Here is an 18,731-nt window from a genome sequence, read left to right on the forward strand (position 1 = left end):
TGGCGACCCACGGAACACGCCCCCTCAGCCGCCCCGCTGCCTGACGGAGGTTTACGAGCGGTTGTCACATCTGTCAGTCATGATGTCAGACTCCCTTTCTATATCGTCAAATAACTAATTAAAAACAAACTTATAAGAAAAACGAGCACTTGGACAAACATCAGCCTGATAAGAACGACCTGAAATGACAGAAACTGTCTTTGGGAAAAATTTATCTGACGTGTACTTTGGTTTTTTAGTTTGGCTCATGTCCCATCCGCTAACATGGAGGGGGCGGGACTTATGACCCATACTGCAGCAGCCACCAGGGGGCGATCCAGATGTTTCGGCTTCACCTCTGGGGAGCTGTCATGACGTCCGTCTTTATATACAGTCTATGATTGTACAGCGTTACAGGTTGTGTTTCTCCAAAAGTTGGTTCTGGTTGGTCCCCTTCAAGTCAGTTTTATTTATCTAGCACCAAATCACAACAGGAGTTACCTTTTCACATTGTCCTGGTTCTGTCATTGACTCTGGAGACTCTTGTGAGTGGTCGTCGTTATCCATCAGACTTCTGTTTTGAGTTGGGCTGTTTGAGGGACTTCCTGTCATTTGGTTGTTTTTATCGGTTGGACTGTGTTCATTGTGTTTCTGGGTTTTTGGTTTTCTGGTTTCACTGTGTTTTCTCCTCCTGTGTTCATGTGCTCTTCCTCACACCTGCCCTTCATTATCTTCATCAGCCCTGCCTTACTCCCAGTGTCTTCCCCAGCCAATCAGCTCCCAGCCTGCCCTTGTGTCTCATCACCTGTTCCTCATTCCTTTATTAGTTCAGTTAGTATTTAAGTCTTGGTTTGGGAGTCAGTCTTTATTCTGTTTTTTTCTGTTCTCCAAATAAATAAGTTTCCTTCAGACCCGCTTCGCCTTTGGTCTCTGCATGTGGGTCCATTCCTGCCACTTTAATGACACACAGAGCAGGTCTAGACTAAACTCTTTAATCTACAGAGACCCAACGTTCCTCCATCAGCAGCAGGAGAAACTCCCCTTTAACAGGAAGAAACCTCAAACAGAACCGGACTCTAGGTGGACGCCATCAGCCTCGACCGGCTGGGTTCATCTGAATAAGTTGTGGATGGAGATTTATTGAACATTAACCAGCAGAAGACTCAACATGATGGCGGCTACTAAACCAAACATTACGTTACCCACAATGCCGCTGCGTTACCATGGCTACACACTGAGTTCTTCATCTCGTGAATCCAGCAGCTACTCTGTCGCTACTGTTGCAGCTGTAAGACGTCGCATCAATTGTTTTGAGCGTCAAACAACCGCCAGGAAACGACTCGTTTCACTATCAGAATTGGTTCCATTCAGTCTGATAACGTTTGGAAAGTCTAGACGAGCCACAAGATTATTAATTAATTAATAATTTAATCCCAGTTCAAGTTAGCAGAGAGCTAACAGGAAGTTAGCCACTTGGCTGGAGGAGTCTCTGGTATACGTTCATCTGGCCAACGTGGGAACGTCACCACAGATTACACATTTAAAAACTCCTGGCATGACGTACAGAGAGGTTTATTGTGTGAACTGAATGTAACAAACTTTCATTTATATGTAAAAGTCTCTGCAGCGTGACGAGCGAGCAACACAGGAAGTCACACTGATCATCTGTTTATGCACATCAGAGTGAACAACCTGGTTCTGTTAGAGGTCAGAGGTCAGAGGTCAGAGGTTAACGTACCCGATTCAGCTTGATGAGGACGCAGGGCTGACCGCTGCTGTAACCATAGTAACGATCCGAAACCCCAGAACAATCCTCCAACATCGTCCGATTAAACTGACAGGAACGCTTCGGATTGTTCCTCACCTGCAGAGAGACAGGCAGAGAGTGAGACAGGCAGAGAGTGAGACAGGCAGAGAGTGAGACATGCAGAGAGTGAGACAGGTAGAGAGAGACAGGTAGAGAGTGAGACAGGCAGAGAGTGAGACAGGCAGAGAGTGAGACAGGTAGAGAGTGAGACAGGTAGAGAGTGAGACAGGTAGAGAGTGAGACAGGCAGAGAGTGAGACAGGCAGAGAGTGAGACAGGTAGAGAGTGAGACAGGCAGAGAGTGAGACAGGCAGAGAGAGACAGGTAGAGAGAGAGACAGACAGACAGGCAGAGAGTGAGACAGGCAGAGAGAGACAGGTAGAGAGAGAGACAGACAGACAGGCAGAGAGTGAGACAGGCAGAGAGTGAGACAGGCAGAGAGTGAGACAGGTAGAGAGTGAGACAGGCAGAGGCTGAGACAGGCAGAGAGAGACAGGCAGAGAGTGAGACAGGTAGAGAGAGAGACAGACAGAGAGTGAGACAGGCAGAGAGTGAGACAGGTAGAGAGTGAGACAGGTAGAGAGAGAGACAGGTAGAGAGTGAGACAGGCAGAGAGTGAGACAGGTAGAGAGAGAGAGAGGCAGAGAGTGAGACAGGTAAAGAGTGAGACAGGCAGAGAGTGAGACAGGTAAAGAGTGAGATAGATAGACAGACAGGTAGAGAGTGAGACAGGTAGAGAGTGAGATAGATAGACAGACAGGCAGAGAGTGAGACAGGTAGAGAGTGAGACAGGTAGAGAGAGAGACAGACAGAGAGTGAGACAGGCAGAGAGTGAGACAGGTAGGGAGAGAGACAGGCAGAGAGAGAGACAGGTAGAGAGAGAGAGAGAGGCAGAGAGTGAGACAGGTAAAGAGTGAGACAGGCAGAGAGTGAGACAGGTAAAGAGTGAGATAGATAGACAGACAGGTAGAGAGTGAGACAGGTAGAGAGTGAGATAGATAGACAGACAGGCAGAGAGTGAGACAGGTAGAGAGTGAGACAGGCAGACAGGCAGAGAGTAAGACAGACAGACAGGCAGAGTGAGACAGGTAGAGAGTGAGACAGGCAGACAGGCAGAGAGTAAGACAGACAGACAGGCAGAGAGTAAGACAGACAGACAGGCAGAGTGAGACAGGTAGAGAGTGAGACAGGCAGACAGGCAGAGAGTAAGACAGACAGACAGGCAGAGAGTAAGACAGACAGACAGGCAGAGTGAGACAGGTAGAGAGTAAGACAGACAGACAGGCAGAGAGTAAGACAGGCAGAGAGTGAGACAGGTAGAGAGTGAGATAGACAGACAGACAGGTAGAGAGTGAGACAGGCAGACAGACAGACAGGTTTACCTCTCCACTGTCCTCTTGAATGAAGTATTGATCTGGAGGACAGTTATCATTGGTCTGAACCTGATAGCTGTCGTTGTACGCTACAGACAGACAGTCAGACAGACAGGCAGACAGACAGTCAGACAGACAGGCAGACAGGCAGACAGACAGACAGGCAGACAGGCAGGTACAGTTTTTATTAGAATGAGTATGTCGTACCTTCCTCACAAATTCTAGAAGAATATATCATCACTGTTGTTTGTTGTGGAAAATGGCTCCAACATACCAGCCTCTGATTGCTTATTACAGCAATGATCAGATAATAATACATCAATAGAGACATCAGTTCCTGCCTCCTCCATGTAAGACCAGTATGAGTGTGTGTGTCAGTCCAGTGGTCCGCTGTTCAAAGGTGATCTTTGCTCCATAGAGTCCTTCTGTCCAGCAGCCACTGAAAGACTAGTTCCTGACAGGCTCAGTCAGCTCCTCCAGGAGCAGGTAGAGCCTGGTGGTGGGTCCTTGAATGATGATTTTCTTGGTTGTAACCCAGACACTACAGACAAGTCCTTTTGACCCTGGAAGATCCAGTACCCGCCCTAGGAGCCAAGAGTTCCCCGGAGCATTGTCATCAATAATGACAACAGTTCCTTTTGATCTTATTCCATTAGTGTTCTTGCATCAGTGGAAGTTGTTCCCTGGTCCATCGGTTCCAAAGCAGTTTGGCCAGATATTGCATCTGCCTCCACCTCCTTCCATGAATATAGCTCCTCTGTCTGGAACAGTCCAGGGACGTGAATGGATTTGTTTTTAATTGAAGTAAATGATTAGAGATTAGGGGCTCAAGGTCGTTTGGGTCATTTGTTATTGTTGTGATTAGCATATTGTTCATGTTTGTCTCGACCTTACAAAGCTCTGTGTAGGGTTTCATTATCCAGAGTTTGTTCCTTGGAGACAGAACAGAGAATCGCTGACACTCCACCATGGTGAGCTCCTGACGGAGGGTTGAATGTCTGATCAATTCCCTTTTTCAAAAGTGTTTTTTGGATTCTGTTATGTAGTAGTTTCCTCCAACTCCTTTTGTGTGCTGATGAAGTTGGTGTCTTGATCTGATCTGATGCTTTTTATTGAATCTCGACGACAGATGAACCAACGAAGAGCGTTTATACAGTTACCTGTATTCAGGTGACTGGCAACTTCCAGGTGAACAGCACGGCTTACAAACAAGTAAAGATAACTCCCCTAACCACTTGACATGAGCATGAGGACAGCCCCGTCTAGGAACAACACTACATTTATATCTATATATTTAACTTGTTGATCAGGGCACCATCCTTCTTAATGACGGAAATTAAAGAAACATCTTAATTAGTCTTAGTCTGAAATTTGAGCTCTTTTGAATAATATTGACCACTTGTCTTCTGCTTCCAAACAACGCAAACAGATACCGTCTTTATCCTAAATACAGACATTTATTAATAGCCAAACATTTAAATATTTCATACTAAAGCAAATAATCACACATATGAATAAAAGAGGTTTAAAGAGGAGATAAATTGGTAACTGAGTTGCTGATAGTGATGAAGTATCTGATTTAACGTTATACAAGAGTGAAGTGACGCTAAGAAAAACTAACTTCTCTCAGGAAATTAGAGAGAAACATAATAAAATTAGATTCTATAAACTTTATATCGCACAGTTATCAAAGTTAGACTATTCTTCATGAAATCTAATGCTAAGCAACATTATCTGGTCTATTACTGATAAGACAACTTATTCACATTAATAAAGACTTGGCTGAAATAGGAGATAAACCAATGAGAAGTCAACTAAGGAATCTCTGGAGATAAGTGAGATCCAGTCTCTGTCCATATTAATGTGGAGTAATCTGGTCTTGTTTTCAGTTCAGGTGACCCAAGGTTCATTCTATGCTTTTAGTCCAGTCATTGCTTTAGTTCATCTTCTCATACTGTCTTTCAAAAAGGGGTTTTTAAAAGCACCAGTGTTGATCTGGTGAGTGTCACTGGTCGACCCCCAGTGGGAGAGTTGAAGAGGTCAGTTCATCTCTGGGGTGAGACGCTCACCTCAATGTCTCTGTAGAATTCAAGAAAGGTTTTTTCCAGTGGAATTAAAGAAAAGAAAACAAAATTTACAACACATGTCCCATCTCAATGGGCCCATGATAATTTATACCCACAAGGTGAAAGGTGGAAGATCTGGTGTTACTTGATCTAGTGGGAGATCAGCCACTCTCTGCTCTCTGGCTTTGGCCTTTATTCATCTACAAAATCACAGTTCTTATTAATCTTCCTTACTGAAGAGTTAAGACCAGTCAACCAATACTGCTGATGAAGTTTGGAGAGCATGAGACCTCTGCTGGAGTGACCAACCGGTCGGTGAATGTGGCTCAGTATTAACTTTGAAACATGAAAATGTTTAGGTAGGATCATTGTGTGTTTGACTTCATTTCAACACAGTCATCTTCCCAGTCCTTCCCCCCCAGTCTCAGAATGAGTCCATGATAGGATCCAGTTTGTAAAGGGAGCTTCTTCTATTGCACTGTTTTCCTTTCTCCAGAGAGGCCATTTCCTCATTGAAATGCCGTCTCCGCTCCTGGCAAATAATGGCCTTTTCAGCATTTTCATTGTCCTCTAGTGAAAGACTTACAGCATGAGCTAAAGGCATTTTGAACAGAATCATCCGGTCTTCCGGTGACTTTCCAGTTAGTGAGTAAGCCTCTTTCCTTTTGTTTCATCTGTAAAAGGAGTTTTAATTTCATAATCCGAGCTAAGGCTCTTTTTAGACCATTCCATGAAGAGTGATGCTCATTGAACTTGTTTTTCCTGTCATACCATCAACAATACTGGAAACAATGATCTCTCTCCGCTCTTAAGGGTCATCTGGGAGGATGGAGCCAAGTTCTTCTGGAATGCTTCAGATTTTTCCTGAACCTGAAACCATCATTTAGAAGTCAAGAAGGGTTCAATGTTCATTCCTCGTGATGCATCATCAGCTGGGTTGTGTCTGGAGCCCACAAACCTCCACTGGTTCACTTTTGATAACTTATGGATCACTGCAATCCTGTTGGCCACCAAAGTGTGGAACCTCCTGATCTTAAGGGGTTAGGGGGGTAAGAAAGATATTTCAGCACAGACTGGTTTCAGTCCAGAAAATGGATTCTTGCAGCTCTACTTGGAGCTCTGTAGAAGTATTCTGTCCATTGCTTCGCTTCAAGAATTTATAATCCAGAGTTTGTCACATCTTTTGACTAAATGTTGTGACTTCTTCACAAATTCTAAAAGCTTATATCGTCGCTGTCCTTTGTTGGGGGTAAGTTGTTGTCGTTTTGAACTCATCTCAATTTTTTTCAAAAAAATTGCGGAATTTCTTGTCATGTTTCATCACATCATAATTATTTTTGCAATCCAGGCGTGCGGTTCACAAACATTAGTGATCAACATAAACTTTATCTAGAAAAACAATAACAAAACAATAACAACAATCAAACAATAATCAAAGATTATTCCACTCCCCCGTCTAACCACGTCCGCCTGGGTCTCAGTTACTCTGATCTATATATTTACACATAGACGGTGCCACACTGCATATTAAAGTGCAGCAGGCGACTTGAGCTCTAAACTGATTAGATACAGGTAAACAGGTAAATCTAATAATAAGGTAAATATAATCTCACACACGAGACAATTAATCAAATAATAATAATTCTATGAAAGCAAAAATGTCGCCAACAACATGAAGTATTTTCATTAATAATGTTAAATCATAATTAATTAACAAGCTTCTTACGAGAGAGGAAGGTGTTGAGATTGTGGACGAAGCCGTCCCAACTTTCAGTCTCTGAGACCGAGAAACTGATTTCCAGCTGATCGCCCTTCGGACGAATCATCATCCCTGAAACATAAAGACAACAGCTCGTTAACCAATCATCATATCTGAAACATAAAGACAAGACCTCGTTAACCAATCATCGTCTCTGAAACATAAAGACAAGACCTCGTTAACCAATCATAGTCTCTGAAACATAAAGACAAGACCTCGTTAACCAATCATCGTCTCTGAAACATAAAGACAAGACCTCGTTAACCAATCATAGTCTCTGAAACATAAAGACAAGACCTCGTTAACCAATCATCATGGGTGGAGTTATGTTGTGTGGGTGGAGTTAAGGTGTGATGGGTGGAGTTATGTTGTGTGGGTGGAGTTAAGATGTGGTGGGTGGAGTTAAGGTGTGATGGGTGGTGTTAAGGTGTGGTGGGTGGAGTTAAGATGTGGTGGGTGGAGTTAAGGTGTGATGGGTGGTGTTAAGGTGTGGTGGGTGGAGTTAAGATGTGGTGGGTGGAGTTAAGGTGTGATGGGTGGTGTTAAGGTGTGGTGGGTGGAGTTAAGGTGTGATGGGTGGTGTTAAGGTGTGATGGATGGAGTTATGTTGTGTGGGTGGAGTTAAGATGTGGTGGGTGGAGTTAAGGTGTGATGGGTGGTGTTAAGGTGTGGTGGGTGGAGTTAAGGTGTGGTGGATGGCATTAAGGTGTGATGGGTGGCGTTAAGGTGTGGTGGGTGGAGTTAAGGTGTGATGGGTGGTGTTAAGGTGTGGTGGGTGGAGTTAAGGTGTGGTGGATGGCATTAAGGTGTGGTGGGTGGAGTTAAGATGTGGTGGGTGGAGTTAAGGTGTGATGGGTGGAGTTATGTTGTGTGGGTGGAGTTAAGGTGTGATGGATGGCGTTAAGGTGTGGTGGGTGGAGTTAGTTTATATTTGGTTTGTTGTCTCTGCTCAGGTGTGTTTGTTTTCCTCACCTGGAGTGACCAGACGGTCCTGCCAGGTGGGTTTGTAGTCATCGAGGGTCAGCAGCATGATGTACATGGTGAGAACAAACATTCCTGCCAGGAACAGGTAGAAGACCAGGTAGAAGACCAGGATCAGACCTGTGGGAGGGGTCAGGGAGACAGAGAGACAGGGATGGGGGGACGGCAGAGACATGGGGGGGGTGGAGGGGTGGGGGGGTCAAAGAGACAGGGGGTGTTATTTCAGTGCAGTCCATCCTGTCCTCCCCTCCCCCCTATGCTCTGTATATAATCCTCTTTGTTAACCCCCCCCCCCCAGCTGATGACCTACATTCACTGTGAATGGAGGGGGAGGGGCTAATCTCTCTGCTCACTGGCTCTTCTTCTTCATTTACATTAGCAGCTCTCAGTTTACACTGATCAGTTTTTACCCGGCAACACAGAATCCTGCTCTCTGATTGGCTGTTTAATCAACAGTTTAATCAGCAGGTAAACATGTGATGCTTCTGACACGGAGTCAGTTAACATGTTCAGTAAATACAGACGTGTTAAATCTGACACAGAGTCAGTTAACATGTTCAGTAAATACAGACGTGTTAAATCTGACACGGAGTCAGTTAACATGTTCGGTGAACACAGACGTGTTAAATCTGACACGGAGTCAGTTAACATGTTCGGTGAACACAGACGTGTTAAATCTGACACGGAGTCAGTTAACATGTTCGGTGAATACAGACGTGTTAAATCTGACACGGAGTCAGTTAACATGTTCGGTGAACACAGACGTGTTAAATCTGACACGGAGTCAGTTAACATGTTCGGTGAACACAGACGTGTTAAATCTGACACGGAGTCAGTTAACATGTTCAGTGAACACAGACGTGTTAAATCTGACACACAGTCAGTTAACATGTTCAGTGAATACAGGCGTGGATGTCTTAAAGAGAGTTTATTCATGATTAGTGTATTGTCATTTTCTTGAGTATTTCATTTCTCTCAGCCCACAGCAGAGCAACAACAGAAAGCATAAAGATATACTGTATATCTAAAATTCCCTTTAAAAAATTATAAAAATATGTAAATCCCATTAAAGTGCATTTAGAGAGAAAAGTACATGTCTCAGCTCTTCCATGTGAACTAGTGATCAGCACTTATGGGAGTTATAGAATCCACCCTACTGTCCAGAGAACATGAGAAAACACTAGAGAACATTAGAAAACACCAGAGAACATTAGAAAACACCAGAGAACATTAGAAAACACTAGAGAACATTAGAAAACACCAGAGAACATTAGAAAACACTAGAAAACATTAGAGAACATTAGAGAACATTGGAGAACATTGGAGAACATCAGGCAGCATGATTGTTGGAACTGCTGGTTTGTATGGGTTAGCAGTTAGCCTAGCTAACCTTCCAGCTCCAGGCTAACACTAACCCAAGGCCGTGGTCTCCTTTGGGTCCACTGGACGCAGCAGACCAAAATCGCTTAGCTGATTTAGCTCCCAGACAGTATTTCTCATAGCAAAAGTCTTTCTTACGAATGTCCAAAAGAAACTGACGATCATAGACATATTCCCTGCACTTCACATGATGACACAGATGTAGACGTAGACATGAACAAACACACTGCACAGTCAGAACTACAAGAGGACGCCACAGATGTTGGTCGTCTGGTTCATCTGTCACATGTTGGGCACCAAAGCCTCCACAGAATCTGCATCTCTAAACATTATTAATGGGACCTATGATTCTTTTCCTTTTAGTCATATATATAATGTCACAATGTTGGATGTTCATATTAAAAGTGGCTAAAGTGTCAGATAACAAAGTAAACGTATGTAGCAGTGATCCCCGTAAGCAGAAAGCAGCAGCTCTTGCTCTTCGACTGTTCCTTCGACTTCACGGCAGAGGCACAAGAAAAATACTATGACATTCTGAAAAAGTTTGACGACTACTTTGTTCCTTGGCACAACATCATACATGAGCGGGTATGTTTTTACCAACAGAGCCAGCAGCCAGGGGAAACAGCGGAGATCTATATCAGGACGTTGTATGAGCTGGGAGTCCAGGGACAAGAGGAATGAGCATATCAGAGATCGCCTGGTGGTGGGCATAAAGGACAAAGAGCTCTCCTGGCGGTTCCAGCTAATGGCAGACTTAACACTGGCGCAAGTCATCGAACAGGTGTGCCAGGTGGAGGAGTAACAAAGCAGGTTAGTCTCCAGTCCAACCAACCAGAGGCCCAGCTGGCTAACATTAATATTGTTTGACAATGTGAAGATCAACAAAGGAAAAGGGCATGCAGCGACAGGGAAGCAGCAGCCCTGCAACCCACAAAATGGGGGAATGTAGGAGATGCGGTAAGACTCAGCACTCTGACGAGAGAAAGTGCCCAGCATTGAAATGTCACAAAAAGGGACATTGGGAATGGGCATGTCAGAGAGATCACAGAAGAGATGAAACAGCTATACTTCCTGGGAGAAGTTGGCAGAAAGAATAGTCTGGATGACTGGACTGTTCTGACATTTTGGGGCACCAAACAGATTGGTTAGCTCTTTCCCTGCATTTAACTAGACCCTGGTGCCCGTGATGGATTCTCTCCAAGATCATCTGTCTCATCTCTGCAGGGATGATGACTCCCTCTAATGACTGAACCATCCTGCTCAGATAACTCACCTGGTAGAAGTCTTTCACTGTCTCAGGCACCTTCTATATATATGATGAAGCCCAAGACTGTCTGGAGCTGCAGATCCACGTGTGTGTTTTGTTTTATCTCCTTCATTCTCTGGGGGGTGTCCGGCACATGCCAGCATCAATATGTGCCAGCTCATCATCATGGGAAGCTCCATCTCCATAGCACTGGAGCCCGGGAGAGAGCGTCAGCCACGGCTAACATTTTGCCTGGTGTGTATTCAGCTATGGCATTGAAACGCATTAACCTCATCAGCAACCTCTGACATCTGATGGGCCTGGGTCCTACTGCTCCAGCAGTATTAGGACCACTGGAAGCCTGTGGCCTACTGCTCCAGCAGCATGAGGACCACTGGAGGCCTGTGGCCTACTGCTCTAGCAGCATGAAGACCACTGGAGGCCTGTGGCCTACTGCTTTAGCAGCATTAGGACCACTGGAGGCCTGTGGCCTACTGCTCCAGCAGCATGAGGACCATTGGAAGCCTGTAGCCTATTGCTCCAGCAGTATGAGGACTGCTGGAAGCCTGTGGCCTACTGTTCCAGCAGCATGGGGACCACTGGAAGCCTGTATCCTATTGCTCCAGCAGTATTAGGACCACTGGAAGCCTGTGGCCTACTGCTCCAGCAGCATGAGGACCACTGGAGGCCTGTAGCCTACTGTTCCGGCAGTATGAGGACCACTGGAGGCCTGTAGCCTACTGTTCCGGCAGTATGAGGACCACTGGAGGCCTGTTCCCATCAGATGTCAGAGGTTGCTGATGAGGTTAATGCGTTTCAATGCCATAGCTGAATACACACCAGGCAAAATGTTAGCCGTGGCTGACGCTCTCTCCCGGGCTCCAGTGCTATGGAGATGGAGCTTCTCATGATGATGAGGTGGCACATATTGATGCTGCCATGTGCCGGACACCCCCCAGAGAATGAAGGAGATAAAACAAAACACACAAGTGGATCTGCAGCTCCAGACAGTCTTGGGCTTCATCATATATATAGAAGGTGCCTGAGACAGTGAAAGACTTCTACCAGGTGAGTTATCTGAGCAGGATGGTTCAGTCATTAGAGGGAGTCATCATCCCTGCAGAGATGAGACAGATAATCTTAGAGAGAATCCATGACGGGCACCAGGGTCTAGTTAAATGCAGGGAAAGAGCTAACCAATCTGTTTGGTGCCCCAAAATGTCAGAACAGATCACAACAAAAGTACAGCAGTGTGTACTCTGTATAGAAAATAAGAACACAGAGAGAAAAGAGCCTCTAATGTCAAGCAAGCTCCCATCCAGACCGTGGCAAAAAGTCACAAAGTTGGCCCAGTTTATTATTTATGTCAGCAAGATAAACATCTACAGACATTACGCTAACAGTCCCACCGGCTTCCAGTCTTTGTGATGGACTGTTCCTTTAAGATAATGTCACACAGGTCCTCATAAGTACAGTAACATCATCATGTTTCTGTGTGTCAGGACAGATTACAGTTCAATCAACTTCATCTCTGCACATAATCCAGATTAACACACACACATACACACACACATACACACACACACACACACACACACACACTGATGTACAAACAACACAATAAACAGAGAAGTGAAGCATAGAGTGCACAAACAGACATCAGTGTGTGTGTGTGTGTGTGTTTGTGTGTGTGTGTCCTTCAGTTTCCATCATCAAGGCCAAACATCCACTGCCCTGTGCATTATGGGAGATATGACATCATCATCAGTGAGCTGGAGCTGAAACACTCAGTTTATGTTTTATATCTGTGTGTCTGCAGGTGACAGATCATACATGTCAGCTGTGTGTGTGTCAGTTTCCTTTCAAATTAATTGTCAGTTTACTTCCAATTTATCACCAGTTTACTTCCAATTTATCACCAGTTTACTTCCACTTTATCATAAGTTTACTTAATAAAGAGTTCGGTCTAGACCTGCTCTATGTGAAAAGAGCCCTGAGATAGTTAGTCAACTCTCAGAGCTACAGAAAGGTGTAGGTACGAAAGGGATACCCAGGACTACAGCAATCAGACCACAGCAATCTCCCAGAACAAGATCCAGTAACCATTACAATGGCAGACATCCAAGAACAAGTGTCAGGTATGAAGAGCTGGACAACCTGTGCACCTCCTGGATTGACTACAAGAAGGCCTACGACTCAATGCCACACACATGGATACTGGAATGCTTGGAAATGTACAACATCAACAGGACACTAAGAGCCTTCATCAAGAACTCAATGGGGCTGTGGAAAACGACTCTGGAGGCCAACTCAAAGCCAACTGCACAAGTTACCATCAAGTGAGGCATTTACCAAGGTGATCAACTATCCCTGCTGCTGTTCTGCATAGGCCTGAACCCCCTCAGCCAGACCATCTCAAAGAGTGGCTACGGGTACCGGTTCTGAAGCGGAACAACCATCAGTCACCTCCTCTACATGGATGACATCAAGCTATATGCCAGGAATGAGCGAGACATTGGTTCACTGATCCACCTTACCAGGATCTACAGCAACGACATCGGAATGTCATTCGGACTAGATAAATGTGGTTGGATGGTATAAAGGAGAGGGAATATGATCAGAACCGAGGGGGTTGACCAAGCCAACATCCTGTGGGACTTCCAGATCCAAATTGTCAAGCTGATGATGGCTGCCTCTTCAATAATTATAATGAAAAAATGCCTCTTTGATAAGGATGAACAAATGCCTCTTCAATAGTAATACAAAAATAAAGCCTGCAGGTGTTAGGCTAGCACAACCTCTTGCACAATGAGCACTAAGATCAACCCAATGCAGGTAACTTGGTTGAAAAGTTTATTTTGTAGTATTCCCTCAAAAGGTCCTTAAATCAGAAAGCAAAGGACCAGAAAGAAGACACATAAGGGCGTGAACAGAGCAGAGTTTCTGTCTGACAATCTCTACAAATGAGGTCTGCAACCAGTTGAGGAAAGAACAGAGTGACTTGGGTGTGCAGTTTCTCTCCTCTCTTAAACCCCAGAAAAAGGGCGTCGCCACACCCTGATTGGCCGAGAGGGGAATGCACCCAGTTGCTCTCAATTACTATTTGGGAGCAAGTCCCCACACTCTGCACACAGGTGATCTGAGTAATTCTCCAACCAACCCAGAGGGATTTCGACATGCAACTTTACAAATCCGGAACAGGGTGATACAAATTTGGAACAGGGAAATGACAGCAAGTCCCACGAATGGGTGACTGCTACACTGGGAGAGCGGCTCCAGCAGATTCCAGGTACAACATCTGAGGTCTCTGTCCAGAAGAGTGCAGTCCTAGGAACAGCTAAGATACTACGCAGAACCCTCAAACTCCCAGAACTCTGGTAGAGGACCAGAGCTTGAGGAAGACACACCACCACCACCCATGGGAGGGGGTGAGAAGGAGATTTATATATATATATGAATATATATATATATATATATATCAAAGGACAGTTTGATTTGAGTTTTTGTGTGAGATATGTAAATATTGACTTGTATTTCTCTCCACAGGCTATTCGGGTGCTTAGGGAGAGATGAACCACTAGGGCCCCTGGCACTCACCCTTCCCATTTAGTGATGTAGAGGGACAGCTGTAGGACCTGTAGTCCATTCTGCTGAGGGAATTTAACTCATCCTATTCAGTCAGTTGTTTATGGGAGGTCATGAAGTTTAATTATGTAAAATGGTGTAATTCTTGTAACTTTGTGTAACATTAACCATGTCATGTTTTTTGTAATATGTATATTTCTATTGTCATGCCCTTTGTAAAATGTTCACTTTGAGAAAATGAAGACTGTGATAATTAGTCATGTGACTCAGATGTATTTATCACACCTGTGAGTACTCAGCAGTTGTACTGAGTGAACCTGAAGAAACTACAGGCGAAACACGTTGTTCATTCCCAATAAAGTCACAGTAGAGTCATTACAGTGTGCGGTGGTTTATTTTGATTTTCATAATATATATATATATATATATATATATATATATATATATATGTACAGCACACACACAGCCTATTTTCAATATAATTCATCAAATCGCCTTTAAGAGACCAGAGAGAGAGATTATAAATATAGAGTGACACTGACATACACTTACATACATACAGAACACGAAGAGACTACATAAACAGAGAGACTATACAAACAGAGAGACTATATAAACACAGAGAGACTACATAAACAGAGAGAGAGACTATAAAAATAGAAAGAGAGACTATATAAATAGAGACTATATAAATAGAGAGAGAGACTATATAAACATAGAGAGAGACTATACAAATAGAGAGACTATACAAATAGAGAGACTATATAGAGACTATACAAAAAGAGAGAGACTATATAAATAGAGACTATATAAATAGAGACTACATAAACAGAGAGACTATAAAAATTGAGAGAGAGACTATATAAACATAGAGAGAGACTATAAAAATAGAGAGACTATACAAATAGAGAGACTATATAAATAGAGAGACTATATAAATAGAGACTATATAAATAGAGACTATATAAATAGAGAGACTATAAACAGAGAGACTATAAAAATAGAGAGAGACTATATAAACAGAAAGAGATCAATATAAATAGAGAGACTATATAAACAAATAGAGAGACTATATAAACAGAGAGACTATATAAACAGAGACTATATAAATAGAGAGACTATATAAACAGAGAGAGAGACTATATAAACAGAGAGAGACTATATAGACAGAGAGACTATATAAACAGAGAGACTATATAAAAAGAGAGACTATATAAACAGAGAGACTATATAAACAGAGAGAGATTATATAAACAGAGAGACTATATAAACAGAGAGACTATATAAACAGAGAGACTATATAAACAGAGAGACTATATAAACAGAGAGAGATTATATAAACAGAGACTATATAAACAGAGAGACTATATAAACAGAGAGACTATATAGACAGAGAGACTATATAAACAGAGAGACTATATAAAAAGAGAGACTATATAAACAGAGAGACTATATAAACAGAGAGAGATTATATAAACAGAGAGACTATATAAACAGAGAGACTATATAAACAGAGAGAGATTATATAAACAGAGACTATATAAATAGAGAGACTATATAAACAGAGAGAGAGACTATATAAACAGAGAGAGAGACTATATAAACAGAGACTATATAAATAGATTATATAAACAGAGAGAGAGACTATATAAACAGAGAGAGACTATATAGACAGAGAGACTATATAAACAGAGAGACTATATAAAAAGAGAGACTATATAAACAGAGAGACTATATAAACAGAGAGACTATATAAACAGAGAGAGATTATATAAACAGAGAGACTATATAAACAGAGAGACTATATAAACAGAGGTATCGGAGAGCTGTTAAATCAGATTACATTGGACAGGTTTACCACAGAGTGTATATGTCAACACAAATAAATTATATGTGTAAATATAACATGTATGTTTATATGTGTTTCTGTCTGCAGCAACAAGAGAAACACATGAATCTCTTCATTCTTTCTATTGATTATATGTCATACTGTTTAAAGCCTGTCCATTATCTCATGATGATTTATTTTAGTTATCTGGTTTAAATGTCATAATTTAGTAAACCTAAACGACAATAGAGATTATTAGAGCGAGAGAGATTTATATATAATACTGAGTGACGATCACTCATGTTGTGTGTAATATATACATGTGTATATATATAGTGTATATACAGTATATATACACATATATACAGTATATATGTGTATATGTACTGTATATACAGTATATTTGTGTGTATATACTGTATATCACATATTTGTGCGAACAAACGGACAACATATAAAGTGTAAACAGGTGAGTTTATACAGGTGAGGACGTGTTTATGGATCCTCATCAGATCAGTTCAGAGTTCAGCTTCAGGTCAGGATGTGTTAACATGTATGATACACCTGTACATGATGGTATATGAGGCGGGTTCATTAATGTTGATAATGTTATTAATGTAAATAATGTTTATTTACATGTAAAACAGACATAAACAGGCTGGTGGAGGCAGTGGGGGGGGGGGGGGGGGGGGGGGGGGGGGGGGGTCAGAGAGACGGTAACAGACTGAGACACGGCCCGGGGTGGGGGGGGGTGGGGGGGGGGGGGACGTTAACAGTGTGCGGGGGTCTCACGCACGCACGCACTCACCCCAGCTCGAGGCGGTCCGGCCCATCAGCTCGTGAGTTCGCGGGTTCCAGAAGAATTCCCGCCACTCGCTCGAGCCTTTGCGGTGCTCATCCTTGGTGGCGGACATGATGATGATGATGATGGAGAGTATGAAGATGGAGGCTGGCGCGCGACCTTCCCGCTAAAACCGCTAAACTGTGACTGAGAGAGATCAGCTGCAGAGTATCGATCCGCTGATCGATGATGATCAGTGAGAGAGAGAGAGACACACAGAGAGAGAGAGATAGACAGAGAGAGAGACAGGATGACGTCACTGCGGTAAACCTCCTCCCCCCCACTCCGTCTGACGTCACACCTGCTCCCCTCACTCACACCGCCAATCACAGAGCGGCTTCATCAGCACAGGCCCCGCCCCCTGCAGGCGGTGATGGACAGTAACTAGAAAACATTTACTGTCCATGTGATGCTACTTTCTACATGTCAGAGGGAAATATTGTACTTTCTACTCCACTACATTTATTTAACAGCTTTAGTTACTTTTCAGATGAAGATTTGACACAATGGATAATATAACAAGTTTTTAAAATACAACACATTGTTAAAGATGAAACCAGTGGTTTCCAACCTTTTTGTCTTTTGACGTCTTACAAAAAGCAGTGTGTAGTCGGGGTCACATTTCACATGTCTATGAGTCGTTAACAGCTCCACCAAATAGTGATTTTTCCCTCTAAACTTCTCACATGCTTTCATTTCAATAAATGTTCAAATGATCCAATATTTCAGCAAAATCAAAGATTAGAGAAAAAGTCCAAAAACTGAAAACAGATTTGTGTATCAGAACTTTGTTTTTTCTTCTTTCCTCTCCCATTAATCATCTCACCACCCCTCAGATTTATCTGCTGACCCTTTGGAGGGGCCCGACCCCTAGGTTGGAAACCCTTTGGACCCCTTTCAGTGGGTTTGTTTGTGTATAAACAATATAAACAGTATAAACAATATAAACAATACACGTATACATAGTATTTTAAATTTCTTTATTTTTACATTTAATTTAATTTTACACTTGTTTTTATAATGTCATATATTTTATTTAATATTAATATTCATTTCATATTATTTAAGTAAATCTGTTCACTTCCGTTTTATTTTATATTTTTTAATCATTTTTTACTACATTTTAAAAATTATTTTGATATTTTTAAAAACATTTTTCATATGTGGGTTTTTCAGTCCTTGTATTTATTATAATGTGTATATATTATTATGTTATTATGTGTATATTTACAGAACATATATACTGTATATGTAGTATTTCTAAATTCATTACTTTTAATACTTTAATCTATTTGGCACTTCTTTTTATAATATCATATATATATTTTAAATATTATTTTATTTAAGTAAGCCTGTTTAATTCAGTGGATTTAATATTCACTTATAAATGTTTCTTATTTTGTTTTTTCTTTTTAGGTTTGTTGCTAATGTTATATTAACTATAAATGTTTCTTCTGATAGAAACAAGCTAAACAGTGTTTTCATGTCATTTAATGCTGTTAAAACACAACATACAGTAAACATGTTAACTATTAGTATTAGTAGTTTAGTTCATTATTATAATTAATGATAAAACATTAACATTGGGATGTACTTCAGGGTCAACGTTGGGGTTAAAGGACGCCGTTACCTCGTGTGGCGTTCACTGCTCTGGTCTGTGTTCGGACATTTGAACGTCTTCAGAGTTTTATTGGAATAAAAAGTCGAAGCTTCCTGATTCAGAACCATCAGATGAGATTTATCTGCTTCCTCCGTCCTCCGGCTGTGACACAGATCCTCCTTCACCATCAACACTCCTTTGATCAAATGTGTTTATTGATTGGTTATTGATTGGTCAGCTGACAGTAAACAGGCGGATACAGTGGAAACAGCTTTAATGTAATA

The 18,731-nt window shown here is 42.3% G+C and overlaps 1 protein-coding gene across 1 annotated transcript in view; it reads right to left on the reverse strand.

Moving 5' to 3' along the window:
* Positions 1-17,090, reverse strand: part of atp1b2a (ATPase Na+/K+ transporting subunit beta 2a) — a 19,879-nt gene extending 2,789 nt beyond the window's left edge. The window contains exons 1-5 of the mRNA XM_044340546.1: positions 16,815-17,090; positions 7,956-8,084; positions 6,951-7,055; positions 3,168-3,247; positions 1,718-1,843 (exon numbers count right to left, since the gene is read on the reverse strand). Coding sequence (XP_044196481.1) covers positions 1,718-1,843; positions 3,168-3,247; positions 6,951-7,055; positions 7,956-8,084; positions 16,815-16,920 — 546 coding nt within the window. The 5' untranslated portion in view covers positions 16,921-17,090. The remainder of the gene's footprint in view (positions 1-1,717; positions 1,844-3,167; positions 3,248-6,950; positions 7,056-7,955; positions 8,085-16,814) is intronic.
* Positions 17,091-18,731: the final 1,641 nt, after the last annotated feature.

This window comes from Thunnus albacares, chromosome 22, assembly GCF_914725855.1.
Source record: "Thunnus albacares chromosome 22, fThuAlb1.1, whole genome shotgun sequence".
Taxonomy (NCBI): Eukaryota; Metazoa; Chordata; class Actinopteri; order Scombriformes; family Scombridae; genus Thunnus; species Thunnus albacares.